This window comes from Sciurus carolinensis, chromosome 9 (assembly GCF_902686445.1).
Source record: "Sciurus carolinensis chromosome 9, mSciCar1.2, whole genome shotgun sequence".
NCBI lineage: Eukaryota > Metazoa > Chordata > Mammalia > Rodentia > Sciuridae > Sciurus > Sciurus carolinensis.
In genome coordinates, this window is record NC_062221.1 from 53,231,354 (window position 1) to 53,257,636 (window position 26,283).

Below are 26,283 nucleotides of genomic sequence, written 5' to 3' on the forward strand. Positions count from 1 at the left end.
CCCGTGGCGCAGCTTGGAATGGAACTTTCCTCTACTCAGCCATTTCCCCTATGAATAACATCCCTTCTTATTTTATCTTGAGAAAAGTTCTTACCAAGTTGCTGAGGCTGGCCTCAAACTTGTGGTCCTCTGACCTCAGTCTCCCCAGTAGCTGGGATTATAGGTACATGCCACTAAACCCAGCTTATTTGGAAGTTTTTATATAATTTAAAAATTTTTTAAACAGCATCTAGAAAAACAGACTCCTGTGACATCTTTTTTAAAAACAACTTTACTGTTTATACCTTAGTAAAACTCAAATTGACAAATAATTTAAAATATATAATTTGGTACTTCTGTACCATCCTACCTTTAAATGTGTAGTTCAGTAATGTTCAGTTTATTCACATTATTTCACAGCAGACTGTCTAGAGCTGAAACTTCATACCCATTAAGCAGCTACTCCCCACTTTCCTCTCTCTTCTGCCCTGCCCCCAGTCTTTGAAAATCACCATTCTGTCTTCTGTTTCTATGAGTTTAACTAACTGTGAAATCAGTTTAAAAAAAACTCTATGCAGTAAATGAGGTGACCAAAAATTAATGACTGAATTTTTATAAAAGATCTCCTTTGTTGGCCCTTGCAGAATGTGTTATCTGGGACATGCTTATTCTAACAATGTTCTGTTGTACACAACATTTTTGAAAATAGTTGATATAGTCATTCTGTGATCTTAACTAGAAACTTCTTCCAGGAAGAAACTAAAATTATAGATAAGGAAAAGAAAGTAACAAGAAAATGTGAGAAAAACAATCCAGATTGAGCATTCCTCCCCAATTAAAACTTACTTTGACTGCATGCCATGAAAAGGCCTCGTGACCACTGTAAGAGTGTGTGAGATGGGTAGGGACAGTACAGTGAAAGAACAGAAAAGAGGAATTTGTTATATGGTGAGAGCTGAAAACTAAGATGATGGAGGAAGGAAAGTATCCAAACAGTCTCAAAAGTAGCTGAGTTCCCATCCCAATACTTGATTACATTCTGCTGCTCTGAGTTTCAACCAAAGGCTTCAGAAGAAAAATAAATAAATAAAGATAAATTCAAAACGCTGATATCTACTCCAGTCATTCTTGGTGATTAGACATGAAAATTATAAACTAGCTAACTACTTTTTAAAATGAGGTCTTCCCCAAATAAGGGAGTTGTTTTGTGTGTTTTGCCAAAGTATATAGAAAGTCAAAAGAAAATTTTTACCATAAATGATTTTTTCCTTCTTTTAAGTGTAAACCAATTTATAAAAACAAAAATAATTAAAATTCAAAAAATATAGGATAGGGGGAAAAAGCAAAGCAGTAACAGAGTGGTCTAATTCCAGTTAGACTTCTCTAGTAGAGATTTTGGAATTGTCAGATCTTGCGTACCTTTCTAAATAATATATCATACACTATTCCATCACATTAAAATTTAAGAAAGGATTAAATTCACCTTTTCATCAAGCCATGCAGGTGCTGATCATTTGCCAAATTAGTTGGAGGTAAATAATGAGCAATACAAGGTAGATTGAGGAGATGAAATTTCAGGTTGTTATTTTAAGAGAAAGAGGAAAATAGACCTTTTGCAGTGTTTACTACTATTTTTCTTTAATTTCTAATGATTTTTTCCTATTTCCTATCCTTAATTTATCTTACATGCTATATATGTAATCAGCTGTTGAGACCTAACCATCAAATGGTAAGAGCTCTGTTAAGACTAAAAATGCACTCTCTGGCATCTGTATCCCACTGCAAATGCAAAATCCTTTATTTTCAACTCAGATGATTTAGCTACAGGTCTTTCAAGAAAACACACAATTTAATTCTTATGTTAAGTAAATACTCTTTTTTTAAAGATATTTTTAACTGTAGATGGACACACCATCTTCATTTTATTTATTTTTTTATATGGTGCTGAGAATCGAACCCAGTGCCCCACACCCAATAGGCAAGCGCTCCACCACTGAGCCACAACCCAGCCCAAAAAGTTTTGTTTTTTGTTTTTTTTTTTCCCTCTGAGGCGTGGGGGATTCAAACCGCTGCTCTTCTTATTCTTAAATATAAGATTATATGGTAAAAATACCTTTGAAGTCTAGTTTATTATAGAATTTCCTGGTATGTGTATTTATTCATGAGAAATACTTAAAGCACTTCAGGCACTTAATAGGAAATTAGGCATAGCTGCATCTTAGAGGAAAACAGAAAAGTAGACTTTGTCTCATGGTATCACCTAACAATCTGTCATTTGTTATAATGGGTGTGTAATAGAGGTAGTTTATACAGGAGCTGAACAACTGATTAACTCTGGAAAAGTAATTCTTATATAGATACAGGTATAATTAAGTTAAACCTGATAAAGCTTTAATCTTTTGTGAAACCAACTCTTGCTTAAACCACTGTTTTCCTCTTGCAGTTACCCTCTTCTTTCTTGACCATCAGCCTCTCATCCTCTCTTGGATCAAACACATCACCAAACAAACATGTTCGAAGCTCTCCCATCTTCTAATAAAAGACACACCTGCTTGGCCCAAAACCTACTGAGTTATAGTTTTCTATGTCTATTTAGAGCAAATCGAAGAAGTTATCTTTTCTCACTGTTTCTATTCCTGGCTCCTGTTTTTCACTGAAGGTATTCCATAGGAGCTTTGAACCCCAGCACTCCCAATAAAACTTTCCTTTATGGTCAACCACCGTTTCTACATTCCTGAATCTAAGAGCATATCTGAGACCTTATAAAACTGACCATCAGGCACAATTTATGAAGCCTTCCTTATGGCCACATTATCTTCCATCAACTTCTGTAACTTACTTTGGCTTCCTTGTACTTTTTACTGTTCTTTTTCATTCTTCTCTTTCCGTCCTCAGAATCAGGGTTTCTCCCCTCTATACTGTTGACTTTTTGAGCTAGGTAACTTTTTGTTTTGAGAGCTCATTTTGTGAATTGAAGAATGTTTAGCAGCATCCCTTGCTTCTGCTCACTGGACAACAATAGCACATACATATATATACACCTGTAGTTATGACAACCAAAAATGTCTCCATACCCAGGCAAATGCTCCCTGAGAGGCAAAATCTCCCCCATTTGAGACCCATTTGGTCTAAAGAGCAGTGGCCTAGGGCTTAGTCATGGGCCATCAGTTCTTTATTTATGTCAGTTCTACCTATAAAGTTCAGGCTATAAACACTTTTTCAGTGGCATTAACTGCACTTCACATGAAGAGTAATTCCATTGGCCATTATCTTTTCTTTCAGATCCTGCTTTTAAGTTTAAATTTCTTTTTTCCTGCTCTGCTTACATAATGTCCAGAAATACTTGGCAAAATGATATGCTATCTTTTCTATTTGGAAAGTTTTCAGAAAATAATTAAGGTCAAACAGTTTTTTTTATTTTTACAACATGACAGCAATAAAGCAATCACCAACAGCTATATCATTCTGAAAATAGCCTGTGCCACACAACTCTTAAGCCCATCATTGGTTTTTCAGTCTGATGATGTTATCCAAAGGATCATTGCAACATGATAATAAGCATAATACTTTATTATGTTTCTTATTTTTTATTATTTTTTGATTCATTGTACACAAATGGTACAACTTTCATTTCTCTGGTTGTACTTGAAGTAGAGTCACACCACTTGTGTAATCATACATGTACATAGGGTAATGATGTTTGTCTCATTTCATTATTTTTCCTTCCCCCCGCCCACTCCCCACCCCTCATTTTCCTCTGCACAATCCATCCTTCCTCCATTCTTGCCTTACCCCCTCCCCCCGTTATGTATCATCATCCACTTATCAGAGAATCATATTTTTATCTATTTTTTATTGGTTCTTTATAGTTATATATCACAGAAGAATCCATTTTGATATAATTATACCAGCATGGAACATAGCTTACCCTAATTTGAACCCCATTCTTATGGATGTACATGATGATGGGATTCACTATGGTATATTCATACATGTACATAGGAAAATTATGTCAGATTCATTCCACTGTCTTTCCTTTTCCTGTCCTCCTCCCTTGCCTCCATTCCCCTTTGTCTAATTCACTGAACTTTTATTCTTCCCCATCTACACTCCCCTTGTTGTGGGTTAGCATCCATATATCAGAACATTTGACATTAGTTTTTTTGGGATTGGCTTATTTCATTTAGCATGAAAGCCTCCACATCCATTCATTTACCAGCAAATGTCTTAAAGTCCTTCTTCTTTATGGGTGAGTAATACTTCCTTGTGTACATATACCACATTTTCTTTATCCATTCATCTATTGAACGGTGCCTAGGTTGTCTCCATAGCTTAGCTATTGTGAATTGAGCTGCTGTAGACATTGATGAAGCTGTGTCACTGTAGTATGCTGATTTTAAATCTTTTGGATATCTACTGAGGAGTGGGATAGCTGGGTCAAATGATGGTTCTATTCCTAGTTTTTAGAGGAAATCTCCAAACTGCTTTCCAGAGTGGTTGCATCAATTTGCTCTCTCAACAGAATGTATGAATGTACTTTTTTCCCCACATCCTTGCCAACATTTATTATTACTTGTATTCTTTAAACTTTATTAATAAGCCAATTTCATATGTAACTGGCTAAAATAGTTCAAATGATTTTTAATAAAGAATGAAATTACCTTTTACTTTACATCTGATTTAACATCAGGTTGACACATAATGTAATAGTTTATTCTTTCTGTTTAGATGTTTGGAAACTGGACTTTCGGCACTTTGGTCTTTACAGTCATGGTTATTACAGTCACAGTAAAGGTATGGCACTGGAATTAGTAACATGGATAATTTTGTGTCTGTATAATAAGCAATTGAATATTCATTCTTTCTTTCATATTATTTTTTTCTTCTCATCTTAGGTAGATGTTTTCCTTATTCAGCAGTGAATAATTTCATCAATTGCTATTTTAGTAATTCATTTGAATTTTTATCTGAAATTTTGGGAAAACTTCAGAGTATTTATATGTCAAATAAAAGTCACTGAAATTATGCAGCTCTGTATATAGTGCAAAACACACAATTTGTTTTAGGCTATGGAGTTGAGATAGAATCATCACATACAATTTCAATGCTGCTTTCTTGCATACAAAAAAACAAACTTGAAATTATGGAACTTCCTACTGGGAGCTTTTCGTTAATATTTATCTCCTGTGAGACTGTTCCATGAGACTTTTAGATACTTAAAGTTAATATGCTTTATCCTTGAATTTTACCTAAGAGGTTAAAGTTTTATTATTTTACATTTCTAAAATTTTTTAAATTTTTTTCAGATGGCTTTGGAAACTCATTTTTGGACTTGGATCAACCATCTTGTTACCTGGGGATCTATTGTATTTTATTTTGTATTTTCTTTGTTTTATGGTGGAATTCTCTGGTGAGTGACTTTACTGTGTTTTAATTATATTGATTAAACTATAATAAACATTTATAGTGATGGGTTATATCCTGAGTAAATTCTGTTCAGAATAGTTTTGAGACCCCATCCTGGCAATAAGTTCACTTCTTTCAGTTTATATTGCATTTGTCTGCTGTGCCTTTGATCCATTTATTAAGCAAAAACTTCAGAAATTTGGCAAAAAAAATTTGGATTTAAGTAATCATTAATTTCCATTTAGGATCATAAAAGGATACTCATATGCATTTTGTTTGTCTATAATTCTTCTTCATTGTTTTCTCCATTTCCTCATAGTCTTTCAAAGTGAAATATACAACACACAAGATAAATAAAAACCATAAAGAATACTTTTACTGTACCAGCTACTATGTAGAGCTAGCATTTATGAGTACATTTATTTTAAAATACATTTTTAAAGAAGAGCCTCTGAAAAAGCTTTTTTGCCTAAGATTTGCATTATCATCCTTTTAATTAGTCAGTAGGAAATATTTTCTTATTATTTCTTGTTTTTCTTAGTCTCTGACTATATTACTACATTATTTTTTTGATATGCTACCACAAAGATAGGGTTATCTAGTCACCTGCTTTTCCCTTTCCCATTAGGAAAAACTATATTGCTATTAAAAATAATTAAATTGGGTTTTATCTTTGATAATTAAAAGTCTATCTTGTTTTATTAGCTTTTTTAAGTTATAACAATTTTGATTTAGAACACTTTCCCAGAGTACTCTTAAAAGTGTTTATTTTCAGATATAATGTGTTTCCATGATGTCTTGGTTTAATTATCTTTCAGTTTTTAATTTTATTAAGCCCTCTGTCTTTCTTCACAGGCCATTTTTAGGTTCTCAGAATATGTACTTTGTATTTATTCAGCTCCTATCAAGTGGTTCTGCTTGGTTTGCCATAATCCTTATGGTTGTAACTTGTCTATTTCTTGATGTTGTGAAGAAGGTGTTTGACCGACAGCTTCATCCTACAAGTACTGAAAAGGCACAGGTAAGCACTTTTTATTTCAGTATCTTTTTAGTTAGGAGCTTTAGTTATGAACAATGATTATAATTTGCTTATGTCAGAAAACAGAAAATAACCCATTCCTTCCTATATCAAGTATTTTATAATATAAACATTACTTAAATGTAATATTTTTGTTTCTTATTCCTATTTGATGACTACTGATGAATAAGAATTTTTAAAATTACATCATTATTAATAAAATTCCAGATATTTAAATATCAAATTTTCAAGTTATATTCAGATATTAGGAAATGTGTTTTATATCACATTATTCCAGATACATCTGAGATGTAGCCTCGTCTTTAGAAACATTAGAATTTAAGTAACATTTTTCATATTATATCATTTTTAACAAAAGAATATGAAGTAAATTTTTTAACCTAAATAATTCTTACAGAATGATTATTTTATAAAATATCTTCTTTCTTTAAACCTTTATTAATAAATAAATTATAGCAGATATTAACAGCATGTTATATAGTGCTTAAGAATATGATGTTTGGGGGCTGGGGAGATAGCTCAGTTGGTTTCAATCCCCAGCACCCCCCCCCAAAAAAAAAAAAAAGAATATGATGTTTGGAGCCTGATAGATCTTAGTTCAAATCCTAGCTCTGCCACTTAGCATTGTGACTTCAGTTCCAGTTTCCTCATTGGTAAAATGATAGATCCCACTGTAGTTAGGATTAAAGGAAAGAGTGTTTAAAAATAGTAGATGCCTAAGAAATAGTAGATATATTTATTTGAATGTTCCTTTTTTGTATGTTTAACTATTATATGAGCTTAATTTGTTCTTTTATAACTGTAGCATAGTATTGAGTATATAGTCTCAAGAATATTTTTTAATCTACTTTTATACCTTTTTAAAAGCTGAATTTAAGCCAGATACAGTGATATGCATCTGTAATCCCAGCTACTGGGGGTGCGGACGCAGGAAGATGACATGTTTAAGACCATCCTCTGCAACTTGGCAAGACCCTGTTTGAAAATAAAAAAAAAATAAAAAGGACTGGGAATGGAGCTCAGTGGTAGAAAGACCCTGGGTTCAATCCCCAGCACTCGGGGGGTAGGGGGGGGCTTGAGTTTACTAATCACTTAGTTCACACCAGGTTCATATTTTTTTCAATATTATTTTTGTGAAATGCCAAGCAAATTTTGTTTAAATTTTGAAAATGTATATTCATCTTACAAACAGAAAAAGTGCCAAATATTTAGTGATTTAAATTAGACTTTCTAAGTAGTACATTGGTTTTAATTTATTTACTTCGGTAAACACTTTCTTATTTGGATTAGATACTTTCTTATACCATAGGGGCAGCATTGGGCTATGAAGTCTGACAAATTTGAATTCAAATGCTGTTTCAGCCATTTATAAGATGTATGTCCTTGATCAAGTCATTTTTCTAGGTCTCAGTTTCCTCCTCTGTAAAATTACAGTAATAATTATTACCTTATGTAATTGCAAGAGAATGAATATGAAGCATCTATTACTGTGCCTACATAAAGTCAGCCCAAAGTAAAAAGAAAAGTTATCATTTCAAATATGAGGAAGTGAGAATATTGCTGTAATATTGATCTCTAAATGGGACTGAAAAATTAACATAATTGATTACTGTCTGCCTGTGCATATATTTATATCAATATAGGCAGACTATTCCACTCCACAATATATTACTTAAATTCATAACAGAAAGTTTTGTCTGTTTTACTATTTCTAAACTCAGGTTTCTTTTTGGGGGGGCTGGGTGTGCTGGGTGGTGCTGCATTAGGGACTCATTGAGTTGCTTGGGGCCCTGCTAAATTGCTGAGGCTGATTTTGAACTCACTATCCTCCCTTAGACTCCCAAGCTGCTGGGATTGCAGGCATGTGCCACCATACCTGGCTTAAAGTTAGGATTTCTAAATTTACTATTTCTAAACTTTTCATTTATAGTTAAAGAATATTATTTTTAATACATCATCTATGATATTTTTCTCGATCTATATGAAGAACAGTTTTCTCCCCTCTTGGCCTACATGAAGTTGTATTTAATGCAAACATGAATGATATCACTTAAAAATGTAGTTCTTTATAAAAGTAAATTATCAGATTTTATTTAACATTTATCTTTAGAAATTCTGTGGTAGGCAGAGCATTTACAAATTTATGATGTTTTCATAGAGATTTCTTATTGATATGAAAGTAATAATATTAGAGTTTATTACCTTTTCTCTATAGCCTCTTTTCAAAGGATTACATAAAGATATTTGGTACCTTAAGGTAGGCCCTTAACAAGAAAAAGGTTAAAAGTGCTTATTTGTATTATGGTTCTTAACACAAGTTAAAATTGATTAAAAATGGAATGAGCATCAAATCAATCACTGAATCCGTATGTGAAAGCCAATATATTCTCCCTTTTTGGCTCACTAAATAAATTTCCAAATGACTTACTGGATTAGATGGTCTCTTTCAAGAAGGTAATCTCCACTTCCACTCAGGGATCTTCTAACCCGCTGGTGGCATTTATTTGTTTGTTGGTTGGTTGGTTGGTTGGTTGGTTGGTTTTCTTTTTTACTGAAACATATATGACATTATTCCTTGGCTACAGGCAGTAATCATTATTTCAGCTTCTGCCATCACTTCAGGTTCGAAACAATGAAGAATTGGTTAGCAAACTGTCAGCTACTTTATTGTTTTACTAAAAGTAGCAAGAAAGATATCAAAAGAAGAGCTGTCAGCATTTATTGTGAGCTTTTTTCTTCTGCAGAATACCCATGTGATGTTACAAGTAAAATAATATTTTTTTTGATGGCAAAGCCAACACAGTTCAAATGTCAGTCATGTATGTGTACCATGTACATTTCCTATTCTTGTAGGAACAGATGTTCAGTATTTACAGAGGTTGTCCTGTGTCTGTCTCATAGGTGATGAATAGAGCTCACTGACTTGTTGTGTGTTCCATCCTTTTTCTGTCCACTTATAGATGTACTCCAACACAGTGGCTTTAAGTGACGAATTCATCGCACTGCAGCCTTTGTCGAGGGCAAGGAATCAGCTGAGCAAACTTAGGTAGAGTAGGAGGAATAGAACCTCATTAACTCTTCTGCATGCTAAAGGTCAATTAAACCATATCCAAAAGATAGGCAGAGGCATGAATAAAGAGTGGGGCATTTTTGTTAGCACAGCTCTGTCTCTTAACTAATTTGACCTTTATTAGCATTATGTTAAAAACCTAAAAAACATCCATTTCTTCTTTGAGAAGAAAATTCAGATGAAAATTCAACATAACAGGACAGAGATCTGTACCTCGTTATATATTTTACACTTGAACTATCTTTTCTAGCACAATTCTAATGCTTCTGCTTGTCATATTGTTCTTATTTAAGAATGTTCCTGCATGTTGAGTAATTAAAGCTACAGAAATTCATCATAAAGTTTAAATTTTTAAGCTGTAGTTACTTGGAAGTCAATTTTGCCCATTTTTTATCTTGCCTTAATCTGTGTTGTAAATATGTGTGTATTTGTGTTTGTACACTGTAATGGCTGCCTAAGCATTTCATATCCTTGCTACTATTTAGTGCATCTAATTGAACAGTATATTTTATATGTCTTATATATACATTTATTGCCACAGACATATCAATTCTGTCATGGAAATTTAAATTCTAGAACTTGTGATAATAGCAATCAAAATAGCATACTAAGTTTAATGCCATTTAAATTTTGAAGAGAAAAAGTCATGTAACTATAATTTTTCTTTAGTTTTGTTACTTTTCAATTTCTTGCCCTGTCAATATCTTATAGATTCTTAATCATGTATATTTTTTGTTCCTTTTTATTCTCAAGGTTTCTAATCTCTCTAAATTCACTTGATCAAATGAATGGCTTTAACAAAGCACCACTTAACCTTTTATGTAATACTGAGTTTATAGTTTCGAACTGTCTCAAAGTTTTACCAAACCTTTGGGCTTTTTATTATTAACTCAAGATTTTTTTTTTTTTTTTTTTTTTTTTTTTGCGGTGCTGGGGATCGAACTCAGGGCCTTGTGCTTGAGAGGCAAGCACTCTACCAACTGAGCTATCTCCCCAGCCCGATTTTTTTTTAATATTGTACTTGGAATTACAAAGTTATAATCATTATAGATGAATACACAAATGGATTTCTGAGTGCTAAACTAAATTTCATATTTAAAACAAGAACTAAGATCAAAACAAATCTGAAGATTTGCTTTCTTTTTTTGAGCCAAGTGTATGTATTAGTTTTTTCAGTAGAAAACTGTGTCTATATATATCACATTTTAAACATCTAATTACTTAATTCTAAGGCAGTAGGAGAGCTCATATTTTAAAAAACACTGGTCAATTCTTTTGTCAAGTGAAGATAACTTTTGCATTGTGAATTATCATATTGTTATGAAATCACATTTTCACATGTCATGTTGGCTTAAATCAAGCCACTCTTTTTGAGCATTATTAGACCTAAAAAGAATGAAGAAAGTAGATTGTAAATCAAAAAGATCCCAGGCTCTTTAATACTGTAAGAAATTAGTAAGTTTAACATTTCTCTTTGAAAGATCACAATGAGAGCAGGTGAACCATCCCCCCTTAGGTGATGCAATGAGGGGAAGAGAGCACTGGTTAGCTAGCCACCCAGCTGAATGCTGATGCTGGGTTGTTGTTATTCCCAGTGGTCCTAACCAAGCATACTCCCAGTTATAGTCTCCTTTCTGGACTTCCAAGTTCTTCACCCATCACATGATCATTTTATGTACTGTGTTCTATTGAATTACTATCAACAGCAAAGAAAAAACCAAAGAAGAAATATTATGCCCAACCAAAGACCAGGGAGAAAAAATAGTAATTCACATAAGCAATGAGTGGCTCCCACGTGGGCATTTCTTCATAGCTAATGGTGAACATCTCTGTGGATACACCCTATGAACTTTGAATACACCTTGTTTTTAAACTGTGTTGAATGGTATTCCATAGCTGTGATCCATAGTTGCTGAGCTATTTAATCCTGTTGATGAAGAGGAAGATTGAACAGATATCAGATATCTTTAAGTGCTTTCAAATCTTAATCAGGTTAGTACTTCTTAAGATTCTTTAACAAGCCAGGGACGGTGGCACATGCCTGTAATCCCAAAGGCTCAGGAGGCTGAGGCAGGAGGATCACAAGTTCAAAAAGCCAGACTCAGCCTCATCAACTTGGCAAGGCCTTAAGCAATTAAATGAAACCCTGTCTCCAAATAAGAAGTGGCTCACTTGTTGAGTACCCCTGGGTTCAATCCCTGGTACCAAAAAAAAAAAAAAAAAAAAAAAAAGGTCCTTTAGCACATACTATTTACACTTTTCACTAAAAGAGTTCCCATGTATTATAGGCAAAAGTTACTAAGCTGTCTTCACATGAATTTACTGTACTCTTGAAACCAAAGAATTCTGCTGCTTTTTTTTTTCCATGTAAGAAATATACCATAGTATTTTTCATAGAAATAGTTATTGGGCAGTCTTAAGACTGGAAGAACACAGAGATGAGGCAGAATTTGTTTTTTATTCATTGCAGACATGTTCTCATAATTTAAGAAAGTTAAAGATGGTTATGGCACATTTTTCAGTTAGACTTCCTTTGAAGGCCTCTAATACAAATATAAGATAAAAAGAACTAAAATTCATTAAATTAGTTGACCCTCACAAAAAATATATTTCAGATTAAAGATTAATGTTGACAAGTACATCAAGTCAATCCCTTTGTTCACATGTCTGACATTTGTAAGGCTATAGGACCCTTGTGCTCTGCTGAATTCCACTTAGAGAAGTCTCCTAAATTGGAAGTATGAGAGGTGAGAAAACGGACATACCTTTACAATAAGAATCCAGTCTTGTAGCAGTGAATTTCATAGACAACATTGAATTCTATCAAAAGAAACTTGGGTTTAACTAAGCTGTATATTCAGCAAGAGCTTTTTGCACTGGGAAATCATTTTGGCTTTGTGTGCTTTGTTGTGTTCCCCTTAAGAAGCTCCTATTCACCCTATCTTGTAACAGTAAATATGCTGTTGTGTGAAGATTCGTTTGTGCCTCAACGTTGTGGACCCAACTTATTGCTTTGATTCTAAACTTACATAATGTGAGAGTATCATTCTGTAATATGAGACTTGTTGCTTTTCTGTCCTTCTAGATGGAAGAAGATAAGGGTTCAGTCAGCTCAGCATATGAATTTGCTGAAAGCCAGCACAGAGGGGAGGACAGTAGGCACCTGCTAGCTGAGGCTTGCAGCCAGCAGGACAGTTGTTGCGTGCACTAGGTAGTATTGCGCTGGACCTTCCTGGGGACTCATCTGCTAAGTTCTTATGTTTGGGCCATGCCATGGGAACACTGACCTGATGTTTCCATTTTTACTTTACTAATTCCTTCACTGTTTCTCATGTCGTTTTAGTCTTTTCCTTTTTTGTGGTCTTCACATTTTTTATATGTCTATCACTGAATATCTGACTAATCTTTCTTTAGAATTACAATGAAAAATCATACTTCATCTCAGATTCTAACCTAGAAAGGTCTTTTCAACACCTGTCGTCTTATAGTCAAGAAAACATTCCTTTTCACTTCTCCTTCTGAAAATATTATGCTGTGTCTGACTTTGAAAATCATTTCCCCCTCTGAATTTGTGGTTGTATAACGTTTTATACATTTTAATGTAGACACTTATCTAAGCCTACCTCTTAAGTTGAATAATCAAATGGATGAGTGTTTAGACTTAGGTGATTTTCTGTTGGCAGATATTTAACAAACTCTCAGTTCTTTTCATAAAATTTTTGTAGTCCTATCTTTGTAATTAAAAATATGAACTGAAAAGGGCTTAGTTTACTCCCCTTTTGAAGAATAAGCCCTAAACACTTCTAGACCTAATTAGGATATGCAAAAGTGTTTTGATTTAGTAATTATAAAGGATAAAAAATTCTTACCACTAATAATTATATTTTTACTTGGACTAATTGCCATTTTATCATAATTACTGGTCAAAAAGATGCTGTTGTCTGGAATAAGCAAATGATAAAGCAAAGCTTTAAAACAAAGTCACTTAAAGATTAAATACTTTTCAACTATTATGTATCAGGTCGTATTATATTATATATCAGAACACATAATAATTTGAAAAATCCTAATTATTCTGTAAGACACGTTTCAAAATTAGATTTCTTTAATGAATTGCCCTAAATAGAAAACTAATTAATCAACTCTCAGTTATTATGAATTCAAAAGAAACTTAAAAGAACTGAATTTTTATTTTGCTTTGGTATGCTTCATGTGATTACATTATAATATACTTATCTTTTATTGTGCTTTAATATAGACTTTTAGTTTCTCATGTTTTAGTCAACTTTTTCATTGCTATGACTAAATGATCTGACCAGCACAATTGTAGAGGAGAAAAGCGTTATTTGAGGGCTTAGGGTTTCAGAGATCTTAGTCCATAGAAGGCTGGCTCCATTCCTCAGTGCTCAAGTGAGGCAAAATATCATGGCAGAAGAGCGTGGCAGAGGGAAGCAGCTTGCATCATCAGGAAGCAGAGAGAGGAGCGAGAGAGACAGAGAGATGGACATACACTCCACTCTACAGATACAAAATATATACCCCATAGCCATGCCCCAATTTCTACCTCCTCCAGTCACTCTCTACCACTTCAATTAGTCCCATCTGGGATTAATTCACTGATTGGGTTAAGACTCTTACAACTCAATCATTTCTCCTCTGAACCTTCCTGCATTTTCTCACATGTGAGATTTCGGGGGACACTTCACATCCAAACCATAACACTCAGTATACCCTGATTCAGCTGCAGGGAAAGTTCATGTAAAGAATTGTTTGACTAGTATTTGTATTATGCCCCTAGTTTTCTACTAAACAGGTAATCCACTGGGGACCTGACTGTGCTAGAACTATAAAATTAATGCCCTCTGGGATAGTAGTTCCCCAGGGGTTCAAGTTCAAGTTGATATCTCAAGAGATGTAGATCTGGTACCACTCTGCTTTAAGACCTACATGAAAATGTACAAAATAGTTGGGAATTAGGTTCCTAGAATGCTTCCATTAAATAACACAGGCCTTATTTTTGTTACAAGAATTACTAATGAATTTTTCTCCCTTGTACCGTGACATTAATTTATGCTCTCCATTATATTGGAGGATTAGCTTTTTTTCAGATACTGATACTTTCCCTTACCTAAACTATAAATTCCTAGTTGTTATTATTTATATAATAAATTGAATAACCATATCAAAATAAAGGATTGTAGTCCCTTTTGAAATGAGGAGTGAAACAAATAATCAAAATAAACTTCCTATTAAGTATAATTCTTAGCATTTGTTTATTTTCACAAATTTAGACAATACATATAGAACTCTCCTCTCTAAAAAGCCTAATGACAGTATGGAGGTATATTACTATCTTTCAAAGTTCCAATATTTCAGAGTTGTTTGTTTCACTTAGGGAGAAGGGAAGAGGAAGAGAGTTTAGTGGAGTGAACATGTTCTAGAAAAAGAGACCTTAAATGAAATGCCAGCCATGCGAATGCCAGCACTAACAGCTGTCTCCATTGCAGTTAATGAGATGAAGCACTGATTTATTTTAGGGATTTTAAAATGATTAATGAATCTTAACCAGATTTGCAAGTCAGTAATATTTGATGATTATTGATTTCACAATAAAAAGAAAAACATTTCTATAAATACAACTTTTTTTTATAATTGCTGTTTAAGTCATCTTTCCAAATAACTTTTTTTTTTGGTACCAGGGATTGAACCCATGGACACTTAACCACTGAGCCACATTCCCCTTCCCCAGCCCTAGTTTATATTTTATTTAGAGACAGTGTCTCACTAAGTTGCTTAGGGCCTTGCTAAATTGCTGAGGCTGGTTTTGAACTCACAGTCCTCCTGCTTCAGCCCCCTGAGCCACCGAGATTACAGGCATGCACCACCACACCCAGCTGCCAGATAACATCTTTCAAAGCTAGACAGGGTGTTCACACTAATTATCCAGTATATAAAACAAATTTAAGAGAGAAAGAATTAATATAGTTAATAGTATGACAGTTCTTTTTTTGTATACTTTTTTTTTTAGTTGTCAATGGACCTTTATTTTATTTATTTATATGTGGTGCTGAGAATCAAACCCAGTGCCTCTCGCATGCTAGGCAAGCGCTCTACCACGGAGCTACAGCCCCAGCCCAGTATGACAGTTCTTTTGGGGGGGGGGGGGGTCGGTGCTGGGGATTGAACCCAGGGCCTTGTGCTTACAAGGCAAGCACTCTACCAACTGAGCTATCTCCCCAGCCCCTACAATTCTTATCTCAACTTAAAACATGTCATAGAAGTAATCAAAAAATGCTAAAAATATGAGTTAATTTTTTAACATTTTATAAGATTTGAGGAAGATATTTGGTAAGCAACAAAAGAAACTTGTATTTTACTATCATCAATATGAAAATAATGGATATAACAGCAGTAAGCCAGAATTTATTTCAAAAGGCAAGTTCTGTAAAGATGAACATTTTCATTGGCCATACATAGTCATGTTGAATATCAAAGATTGTTTTACTTGGCAGCCCTCCTAGCTCTAAATTACATGGTTGTTCCTGGGAAGCAAGAGTAGTGGAAAGTGAGGCTTACTAATAAATCAAAACTGGTAAATTAGAAGTTATGTCTTGGTGCCAGGCGTGGTGGGGCACACCTGTAATCCCAGTGGCTCAAGAGGCTGAGGCAGAAGGATTGAAAGGTCAAAGCCAGCCTCAACAACTTAGTAAGGCCCTAAGCAACTCAGTGGCACCCTGTCTCTAAATAAAATTCAAAAAAGGGCTGGGGACATGGCTCAGTGGTTAAGTGTCTCTGGGGTTCAATCTCTCTTACCAAAAGAAAGAAAAAGAAGTTATTTCTTGGTGCCATCAGGTAGGGTCTCACTGCCATTAGTTTGCTTTTTTCCTTTTCTGTGTTTATAAATAGTCCTCCCCCTCCCCCTTCCAAAAAAAAAGAACCCTTTTCTTACTTTGAATGAAATGAGACTAAGTACTCCATTCCATTTCTATCGCCCCCTTCCCCACCCCAGCTGTACTGGCAGCTGTGGCTGCATCATTCTGACAGAGCTCCTAGTTCTGAATATCGAGGTCAAAGGTGTGTATGTGAGAAGGTAGTGGAACTTGGAGGTCTGCTGGAGAATAGTACAGTGTTTTCTGTAGAAATCTTTACAGAAACGGTTACCCAGCATTCAGGGTTTTCTAAGCAGCTGGGGCTCTTTTCTCTTTGGGGGAAAAAGGAAATAATTTTAATTCAAAGATAATCTGAAAAAAATCATTTCTTTATAGTAGTTTTGACATTTCAAGATATTTATTCTTCTTCTCTCTCCCTAACTCTCTCTCTCCCTCTCTCTCCTTCTCCCTTCCTTTCCCTCTCCCTCTCCCTCTGTTGGGTTGCTCATATTTTAATCCCAGTCCTTAGGTCTTATAGTGAGAAATGATGAATGCAAACAAGGTAAATAAGTACAGTCAGATCCAGATCTAAGCAGTATTCTGCACGTGTGTGGACACTCAGATGCTGGTGATCTTATGGATGTCCTTTTCAGTGAATCCCTATCAGTTGGTTGAGTGCCAGCTATGAGCAAAGTACATCTCATTAAATTAAGAAGTACCTAAGGGGCTGGGATTGTGGCTCAGTGGTAGAGCACTGGCACGTGTGAGGCACTGGGTTCAATCCTCAGCACCACATAAAAATAAATAAAATAAAGGTATTGTGTCCATCTACAGCTTAAAGAAATATATTTAAAATAAAAAAGAAGAAGTACCAGACAAGATTCTTGCCCTCTCCAGAATTTCTGCTGAAATGTGCTGAGGGACCAGTTTGTTGTCTTCTTGATTTTAATTTCCTATCCATCATGGAACAGTGCTTTTATAAATACAATAAAATTAATTATTAGGTAAGTGAAATTTAAAAGATCCACAAAATTGCTCCCAATTTTTAAGTCATTACTAGATTCAACGGTTTTGAAATTATTCTGCCAGATTTCTATAAAATTTTCTAAACTCTGTCAGATTGGTATAAAAATTTTTAAAAACTCTCTCACCAGACCAGAAACATTTGCTTTGTGGGCCAGTAACAAAGTATTTACAGATGAGCATCAAGCCAGGGATCACACTTTGAGTCACACTATTGGTCATTTTGCATGGGGGCAACAGTAACGACTAGTCCCTTACACCTAAGCTAAACTTGTGGTAAATACACGTGATACTGTGTCTCCACACAGTTACTTGTTGTCTTCCTTTACCCTGAGGTGCCCTTTCTTTCTGATCTCCAGCTATGGCAATCCCACCCATCCTGCCAGATGTATTTCAGATGCTATCGTTTTCCTCAGATCTTTCATGCCTTCCTACTAGTACCACCAACATCTGAGTCTGGGCCTTCCCTCCTCTTTTCTGAGTAGTTTGCCTCATATATAGTTAAAACGGGATAGTAGCTTGGTAAAGAATTTTGGACTCTGGAATCAAAGAAACCAAAACTCAATTCCCCACTTGAGTGTGACCATGGACAAATTCTTGACCTCAGTTTCCTCCTCTTAAATGGAAATGATTGCCTGGCACAGTGGTACTCGCCTGTAATCCCAGCAACTTGGGAGGCTGGGGCAGGAGGATCACAAGTTTGAAGCCAGCCTTGGCAACTTGGTGAGACCCTGTCTCAAAAATAAAGTTAAAAAGGCTGGGGATGTAGCTCAGAGGTAGTATGTCCCTGGATTCCATCCCCGGTACCAAAAAATAAAAAGTGGAAATGATTATGGTACCTATTCCAAAAGGTAAGCTTTCAATGAGAATTCATGGAAAGCATCTTTCTTAGTAACCAGCACATTCGTAGTAAGTCCTTTAATATAACTGCCATTAGTAAATGTTTCTGCCCTGTCTCTCTCGCCTTTTTCTTCACCCTCACTAGATTGAGGATGGGGTTACTCCACCCTTTGGGTACTGACCCAGTACGTTGTTCAACAAATGCTAGTTGAATTTAAGTGATGCTAATGAGCAGTGGAATAGAACCCAGAGGAAAAGATTACTCATAGTTGGAGAGATGAGGGAAGTTTCCTGATAATGATGGGATTTAAACTGAACCTTGGTGCAAGGTCAGCATTCTACCCTTCTTGATGACAACCCTAACACTCCCACTGGCAGGGGCACTGTAAGATTGGTCGTTGTGGAGACTATATAGGAGCATGGGAAACAGAGCAGGAAAGGCAGCCTGAGTCAGGTTGGAAAGGGCCTTCAAGGCCACTTGAGGTGCCGTGCTTTATCCTTTGACTCTAGTGGGATCTCTAGAGTCAGGTTCCTACAGAGGGTGAATTTGAGGTTGAGGGAAACTGGAGACCAGGAGCCGCGATGTAACAAACCTGGGAAACTAATGAAATCCTGTTACTTAAACCAGCATTCCTCAAACTGTTCCTCTGAATATTAAAGTTCCTGGTGAAACAGGGTGATAGAGTGTGGGGGTTATTGAAAAAACAGAGAATCCTGGTATGTGAAGCTTCCCCCATGAAGACCAGGACTCCATGTGCTATGCTTTGAATCCGGACTTACTGACAATCTTTTACTTAAGACGTCTGTTTAGAATTTAATTGAATTAGTGTTTTCCAAACTTAAGTGACTATAGATTTTTTTTTCTTCTGTGAGATATGTGTAAACATCTCAAAAAACAGTTTAAGAGTCAGTGCCCTCAACAGTTCTAAACCAAGAGTATTTACATGAAACAAGAAACGTTTGGCTCCTTCTCAGTGTTTAGCAGATCCTAGGATATTGGTGCAACCAGGCAGTTGCCAAACAAGAGCCACGTCTGTCTCACACTGCTCAGTGTTGGGGAGGAGCACTCCAAGCATGGATCTCATTGGGACCTCATTGGTTTCTTATACTCAGAATGCCAGAGTATTTATGTTCCACCACATTCATCCCTCTGTCCATTGTGTCTCCACAAATGTCTTCTGTTGCCATGCCTCCACGTGACACTTGGTGATTCCCAACCTTTGTGGAAGTGACCATTCTACTGAATTTGTTCTCCTTTCCATGCCTTCAGAAGATTTGTTATGCAGGATATTATATATGCAAATGAAAGTGAATTAATATAAATTATTTTAAAATGACAACCCTTGAGAAATTTATTAGGAGTACCCTTGACTAGCAAAACCAGGGTTGGGATTCATTAAGCTATGTGGTCATACTGTATTTTTTTTTTTCTCATTTTAATAGAATTAAAATTGTTATTAGTATGGAATTAAGTTATCTTACTTGGCTGTTTTTGCCTGAATCAGTATTTGCATATTTGAGAAATTATTCAACTTTAAGTCTTAATAGTATTACTTACAAAATCTAACCCATGTGCCACTAGCTCACTCACTATTAAACTGATAATGAGATGGATGGCACTTCATAATTGGTTAGCAATTTAAGGTAAATTGTATTTTTTTCAAAGATAATTATAGAGTGAATTTGTGTAGAGTGCTTAGATCTGGCACGTAGTGAACCCTGTATCAAGTGTTTGCTCCTATTTTTGTTCTTATTTTTATAGGAAATTGGGCATAGGTCCTGCCTGGTTGTTACTTCCCAGTCTTTGAGATAATTCATATTCCACTTTACATGATTGCTAGACATTTTTATTGTAATTGCAGGAGCATTTCACCTAAGCAGAGACTCCAAGAAAAATTAGAATTGATAATAATAAATTATTAAAATAAGCTATTAAAATCCTAAATCTTTGCAGATTTAAATAATATCTAGCTTCTTATTTTTACATAATTATTTTACTAGACTTGTCATTAGGACACAAGACTTTTAAGTATTTTTGTATGATCATGCTATATGAAATTAAAACCATTTATACATTTCCATATTGTAGGAAAACATGTATACTTATATACATTGCTTTTGGTTTTAAAGTGCTTGTGAATTTTTTTTTTTTTTAGTGCTTTTTTTAGAAGTTCAGATCTATAAATAACTAAATTTTTCTGCTTTTCAACTCCTCCAGCTTACTGAAACAAATTCAAGTATCAAGTGCTTGGACTCCATGTGCTGTTTCCCAGAAGGAGAAACAGCGTGCGCATCTGTTAGAAGAATGCTGGAACGAGTCATAGGAAGATGTAGTCCAACCCACATCAGCAGGTGTGACATTTCTCTAAGTAGCCTTTGCTGCAGATGAGTACCTGTAAACTGGAACAGGATGAACCTGCAGCTCTAGATACCCAATAAATGGGCAGCTGGTTTTACCAACAGAAGCAGGAAGTCTACTATTTATTAACACTCTCTGATGGTAGATTTCACTTGTGGCTTTGGGGTGGGGTTCTTTCACTCACAAAGGAAGAGAAGGCACCTTTGAAGAGACGTTTCATCCAATGAACAAAAAAATTCTGTTTTATACTCTTTCTAAAATGTTATGAGTAGGAATGTGTATATGATACTCTTTCTTGGTTTGTATAACTTTCTTTTTTTTAGTGATACCTATACTAGTATTTGATTTCCTGCTGAGATCTTTCCCACTTGTCTTTACAAAATAATCTCCACATACAGTGAAGTCAAAGGTCTTTGCTTTTCTTATTCTTCATGTCTGTTTTCTAGTCACTCATTCAAGGTTGAACACAAAAGGCTGTATTTCTGATCCCTACTTCTTACATCTGTAATGGAATTAGTTGTGATTTTTAAGTTTCTTTTACTTGGTATTTATTGTCTAATTAAAAGTTTATAGGATTAGGGTTGTGGCTCAATGATAGAGCACCTACCTAGCACATGTGAGGCACTGGGTTTGACCTTAGCATCACATAGAAAAATAAATAAAAGTTTTTTAAAAGTTTATAAGTTAGCTCCTAGACCTAATTTATAAGATTATGGATCTTATAAGAATCTTAGCATTTTTGTCCCCTCCCATATTTATTTCTTGAATTAGACTTATCACAGCTTGCTTTTGTGGATCATAACAAAAATGCCATTTTTTTAGCAAATGCTATTTAAAACTGACTTGAAAGAGAAGTGAATTCATTTCTTCATACATTTACCCAAGATGTACATCATTATTGAAGGAATACTAGGAAATAAAAATAGCTTTCTCTGTACTTGATTTTCTTTAGGGGAATGATATCATATTCCCAAAATCAGAACAGCATGGGACTGGAGTTGGGGCTCACTGATAGAGTGCTTGCCTAGTGCGTGTGAGGACTGGGTTCGATCCTGAGCACCACATAAAAATAAATAAATAAAAATAAAGGTGTTCACCTATAACTAAAAACATATTTTTTTTAAAAAATCAGAACAGCAGTGCTCTGGTGTGCCTGAAGTGTTACAGTGGACACAGATAGATGTTGAGACCCATTGTCCTCAGTGTGCCATATGAATATTATCACTTTCCATCTATGCCACAGCTTTGGCTTGGAAAGTACCTAGGAGCAAGGAATAAAGGATGGGAGAGGCACTCCTCTCACCTACTAATAAAGAATTGTTAATATTTGGTTAGCTTTACATTTTAAAAAAATGATGAGTATGATATCATTCATGTATTTTAACATTCAGGTAACTTACCTGAATGGTCAACTTGTTAGTTCTCACTTTAGCTTTGGCGATGGCTATATCTTTATAGTATAGTTGGAGTGATAAATAGCATTTCTGTGCTACTATAATGTCCATGTTTTCAACCCTCATTTATTCTGACTTGATTATAACATGTGATCCATAATACTTCCACAATGCTGTGGTATCATTTTGTAGTAATTTCACCCCACATAAAAGGTTTACTGTGAGCAGTTAAATTTATTGGGACTTCGTTATATCTTATGCAATGGTATTATAAAGTACACTGTAAGAAAGTAGCTCTGTCATGCACCTTGGCTGGTGAGTTTCCCAAAAGATGTTTTAGAAGGATCTTGTGCTGTTATTTTACCTGGTAATAGTTTTACTGCACAGAACCAAGATAGGAGTTATATTAAGATACTACAATAGAACTAAAGTAGAGTTTTTGAAACTTCTACTTCAACAGAGAGCCCTCTTTAATGACAACTTCTATCTTTGCTAATGATTTTAAAAGCTAGAATTAATTCTAAATGAGCAAAAAAATTATCCGCTTTCTACATATATCCATTTCTTTGATATCAGTTGTGTATTATGCCGCAGTATGCTTTGCACAGCCCCTTTTCATTACCCCTTTTGAACCTGCCTTCAAGGGTTATTTAATTTATTTTGGCATGTTCTCTTAAAGGTAGCTATTACCATCTCTACTTACTAGTCAAAGTGGCATCAGATTCTTTTCTGAGACTTTTTTCCTAATAAAATATTTAACTTTATAGTTAATATAATATTTGACACACTGTAAATGCCTTTCCAGTGTAATACATCTCAGATTATATTACTGGTTACTATTATCATTTTCTCCTTTTACCTTCAAAGAAAAATCTAAAAAGTCTTTTTAGATCTGTCAGATTGTATTTTTGGTTTTTTGTTTGTTTTTTAGGGGATAAAATCATACAGTACATAGTGCTACTTGGTGCTTTTCAAAGGGCTATATGAAGATTGCCATAGGTCCATCAACATTATATTTAGACTTTAATAGTCATTTTGATATGTAGAATCTTGTTTTTGTTTTCTGCATATAATTGTATTTGTGAAATATGTTTGGCATTTGATTCTGGAGCAGGCTCTGTTTTATATTTCCATTTCATGCCTAATTTAAGGCAAAACTGATTACAAGATAAAGAAACTTTGTGGCTACTTGTTCCATTGAGATATTGAACATAATAGTAGTGGCCATCACTTGAGAAATACAATAGTGCTTTTACATTACAGATTTCTCTGCTGAAAATTCTTACCATTCATACACAAAAATTTTACTTACATTTTATTAATTGATATTGTCAAAGGAATATGCCATATTGCAAGCTCAGTTTCAAAGAGAGCATTATGCTGCTATATAAAGGATAAGCCATGTGGTACCCTAAAGTGCTGTCTCAGCAATGAATGATTTTCTGTATGTATTTTACTAATAGGTATTTTATCCTAATCAAAACAATCTTTTAAATTGAAAGGAGTTAATAGTTAATATGTAGTTTAGGATTCTGTCAAAATGATATTTAACATGAATGCACATGTGTGCTTTGAAAAGATAAAAAAAAAAAAAAAATGAAGGAAACCTTGCCTAATAAGATTTCTTATGTAAGCAATGGTTGGAAAGAGCATGAACTAATATAAAATATTGTCAGTTTGGAATTGCACATTTGTCTGCAGATAATTGGGTATTGATAGTTAAGTTATACTTAAAGCATGCTTTTCCCCCATAAGTACTTAACTCTGCAAAAAACTGTAATATTCTCATTTTCACTCATGTATTCTATAAATACTGGGTGTCTGATACAGTTCTAGATGCTAGAAAGACAATAATGAACAAGCCCTTCCCTAAACTAAGGTAGTTGTTCAAGCTTTTCTGGAAACCATACTTGTTTTCCTGTTTGCCCAATTTTGTGAAATTTCTAGATTCCAAACTTCATTATGACTGTGCTCACTTTGATTCAAACTTGAACTGCATACAAACTGAGATTCTGTAGGAAACAGAAGATATTTGATAAAGAGGAATTGGGACTGTTTTCAATAGTAGTCTCTTCCTCTGATATCCCTGTTTAGGCAAAGTGGGAACTGTGACAAAAGTTATATAAAAAGTATTTATTGTTGAGTGCTTTTAGTCTCCTAAGAAGTGCCACTCTTTACTTGGTTATCCTGATATGTCCTTGAGCTAGGGTAGTCTATTTTAGGCCTGGCAGGCTACTTTTGGTCTTGAGTTATTTTAGCTTAAGTTAACTCAAGCTAATTTAAGTTTACAGCTGCAAATAAAGGATTACATATTGAATTGCTCAAGGGCCTTATCACTCCACAATAGTTAACTTTTCCAGACCAGTGAAGGATCATTTTTTCCCTTAGATAAGTGAAAATGCAAATGACCTGCAAATGTCTTTGATCCCTTTTGAGTAAACCATTGGCTGCATTCAACCTAATTAGGCTGAAATCTTTAGAGTAGAATTTATAGCTGAGAAGAAGTGATAAATAATATGAATTTCATTCCAAGACTTTTGGTAAGTGGGGAGGTTGTTTTTTTCCTGTAATGTCAAAATAGAGTTGTTTTTCAGTAAAACTGAATGTTCATAACTCTTAATAACATTTATTTTTATTGGATTATTAGGATTTAAAAAGCATCTCATGCTTTACTACCTGTAGAAATTGTTTTAATGCTAACAAATATCTGAATTTTGGCTAATATTTTTATATGATTTATAGAGCATAATTTTTCCCAAGTTTTTATAGAATATAAATAGAATGGGCATTCAATGTTGGTCTAAAGAACTTCTCTTTAGCATTTAAAATTGATTGAATCAGTGATTATTTTAAAACTCAAATTGTGTTTTGGTCCTAAGTTTTAGAGTCAATTTTTTTCTCAATTAAAACGTAGGTCCTGGTGAGCCAAACTTTTCTCTTATTGTTACTTTAGATCATGGAGTGCATCGGATCCTTTCTATACCAACGACAGGAGCATCTTGACTCTCTCCACAATGGACTCAACTACTTATTAAAGGGGCAGTAGTACTTTGTGGGAGCAATTTCACCTTTTCTCAGATTCAGGGTGATCATCCTGTAAATGGCCACACTAGCTCTGAAATTACTTTCTGAAATCTCTGGAGTAGTTCATACTCACTCAGAGTAATAATGGCAAACAAACAAAATTAACATGAACCCTTTTCTCCCTTTAATTTGAATCTGAACATGTTAAAATTTGTGAATAAAGAGACATTTTCAATCTCTTTGTCTGGGTTGTCCCTTCTGCTTATGGGACTCCTAATGGCATTTCAGCCTATTGCTGAGGCCACTATATTTTAATATCAAAGTAGAAAGGAGATAACTTCTAGTTATGTGTATTTTTTAGAATTAGCTTGACTGACTCTTATATTTAAATCTGCTTCTGTAAATTATGCTGAAAGTTTGCCTTGAGAACTCTATTTTTTTATTAGAGTTATATTTGAAGATTTTCATGGGAAAAGTTAATGTGAATATTAAGAAATTCTGGTCCCTCGTTGACTGTGTTAATTCAGTAGTGCTTTTTAAGTTCACAGAGCAAATTAGAATATATTTCCACATTATTTACTGCAGTATGAAGAGTAAATTTATACCAATACCAAATTTCTCTAAATGTAACACAGCTAGTAAAATTAACCCTATAAATGCAAAGAGGGCTTATCATATCTTATACATAAATCAGAAATCAGGTCCAGTCACCAAATTTCAAAGTGATGTATATTAACATTTTTTGTGACTGAATATGAAGAAGCTATAGTGGGTAAATTTGATACCATTAACATGTTACTAATTTGTCTTTATCATTGGATCTTTTGCATGCTTTAACCTGGCTAATATATTTAAATTTGCTTTCTTTCTTTATCCAAAGGCTCTGTTTATAGTATTTTATGACAATGTTGTAAGTTCAACTATATCAATAAAAAACAAATTTGGACAGTATTTAAATATTGTAGATACTTTTAATTATACAAATCAAACTACTGGCAACTACACTGGGTGTGATGGTGCATGCCTATCATCCCAGCAGCTGAGAAGGCCGAGGAAGGAGGATGGTGAGTTCAAGAGCAGCACAGGCAATTTAGTGAGGCCCATCACCGAAAAAATTTGAGAAGAGAGAGAGAGACTAATTAAATTAATAAAACGGAACAGCCTCCTATGGCCAACTTAGAATTACTCTTGCCTTTCTGTAAGATAGACTTCAGAATAAGGAATTTCTACTACTATTTTTAGATTAGTATAGGTTATCTAAGTTACAGAAGACTACCACA

The 26,283-nt window shown here is 34.5% G+C and overlaps 1 protein-coding gene across 1 annotated transcript in view; it reads left to right on the forward strand.

Annotated features, from left to right (window-relative positions):
• Atp11b (ATPase phospholipid transporting 11B (putative)) overlaps nt 1–25,954 on the forward strand; it is a 111,993-nt gene extending 86,039 nt beyond the window's left edge. Inside the window, 5 exon segments of the mRNA XM_047563261.1 lie at nt 4,708–4,773; nt 5,286–5,389; nt 6,241–6,406; nt 20,445–20,578; nt 24,933–25,954. Coding sequence (XP_047419217.1) covers nt 4,708–4,773; nt 5,286–5,389; nt 6,241–6,406; nt 20,445–20,578; nt 24,933–25,014 — 552 coding nt within the window. The 3' untranslated portion in view covers nt 25,015–25,954.
• The last annotated feature ends 329 nt before the right edge of the window (nt 25,955–26,283 follow it).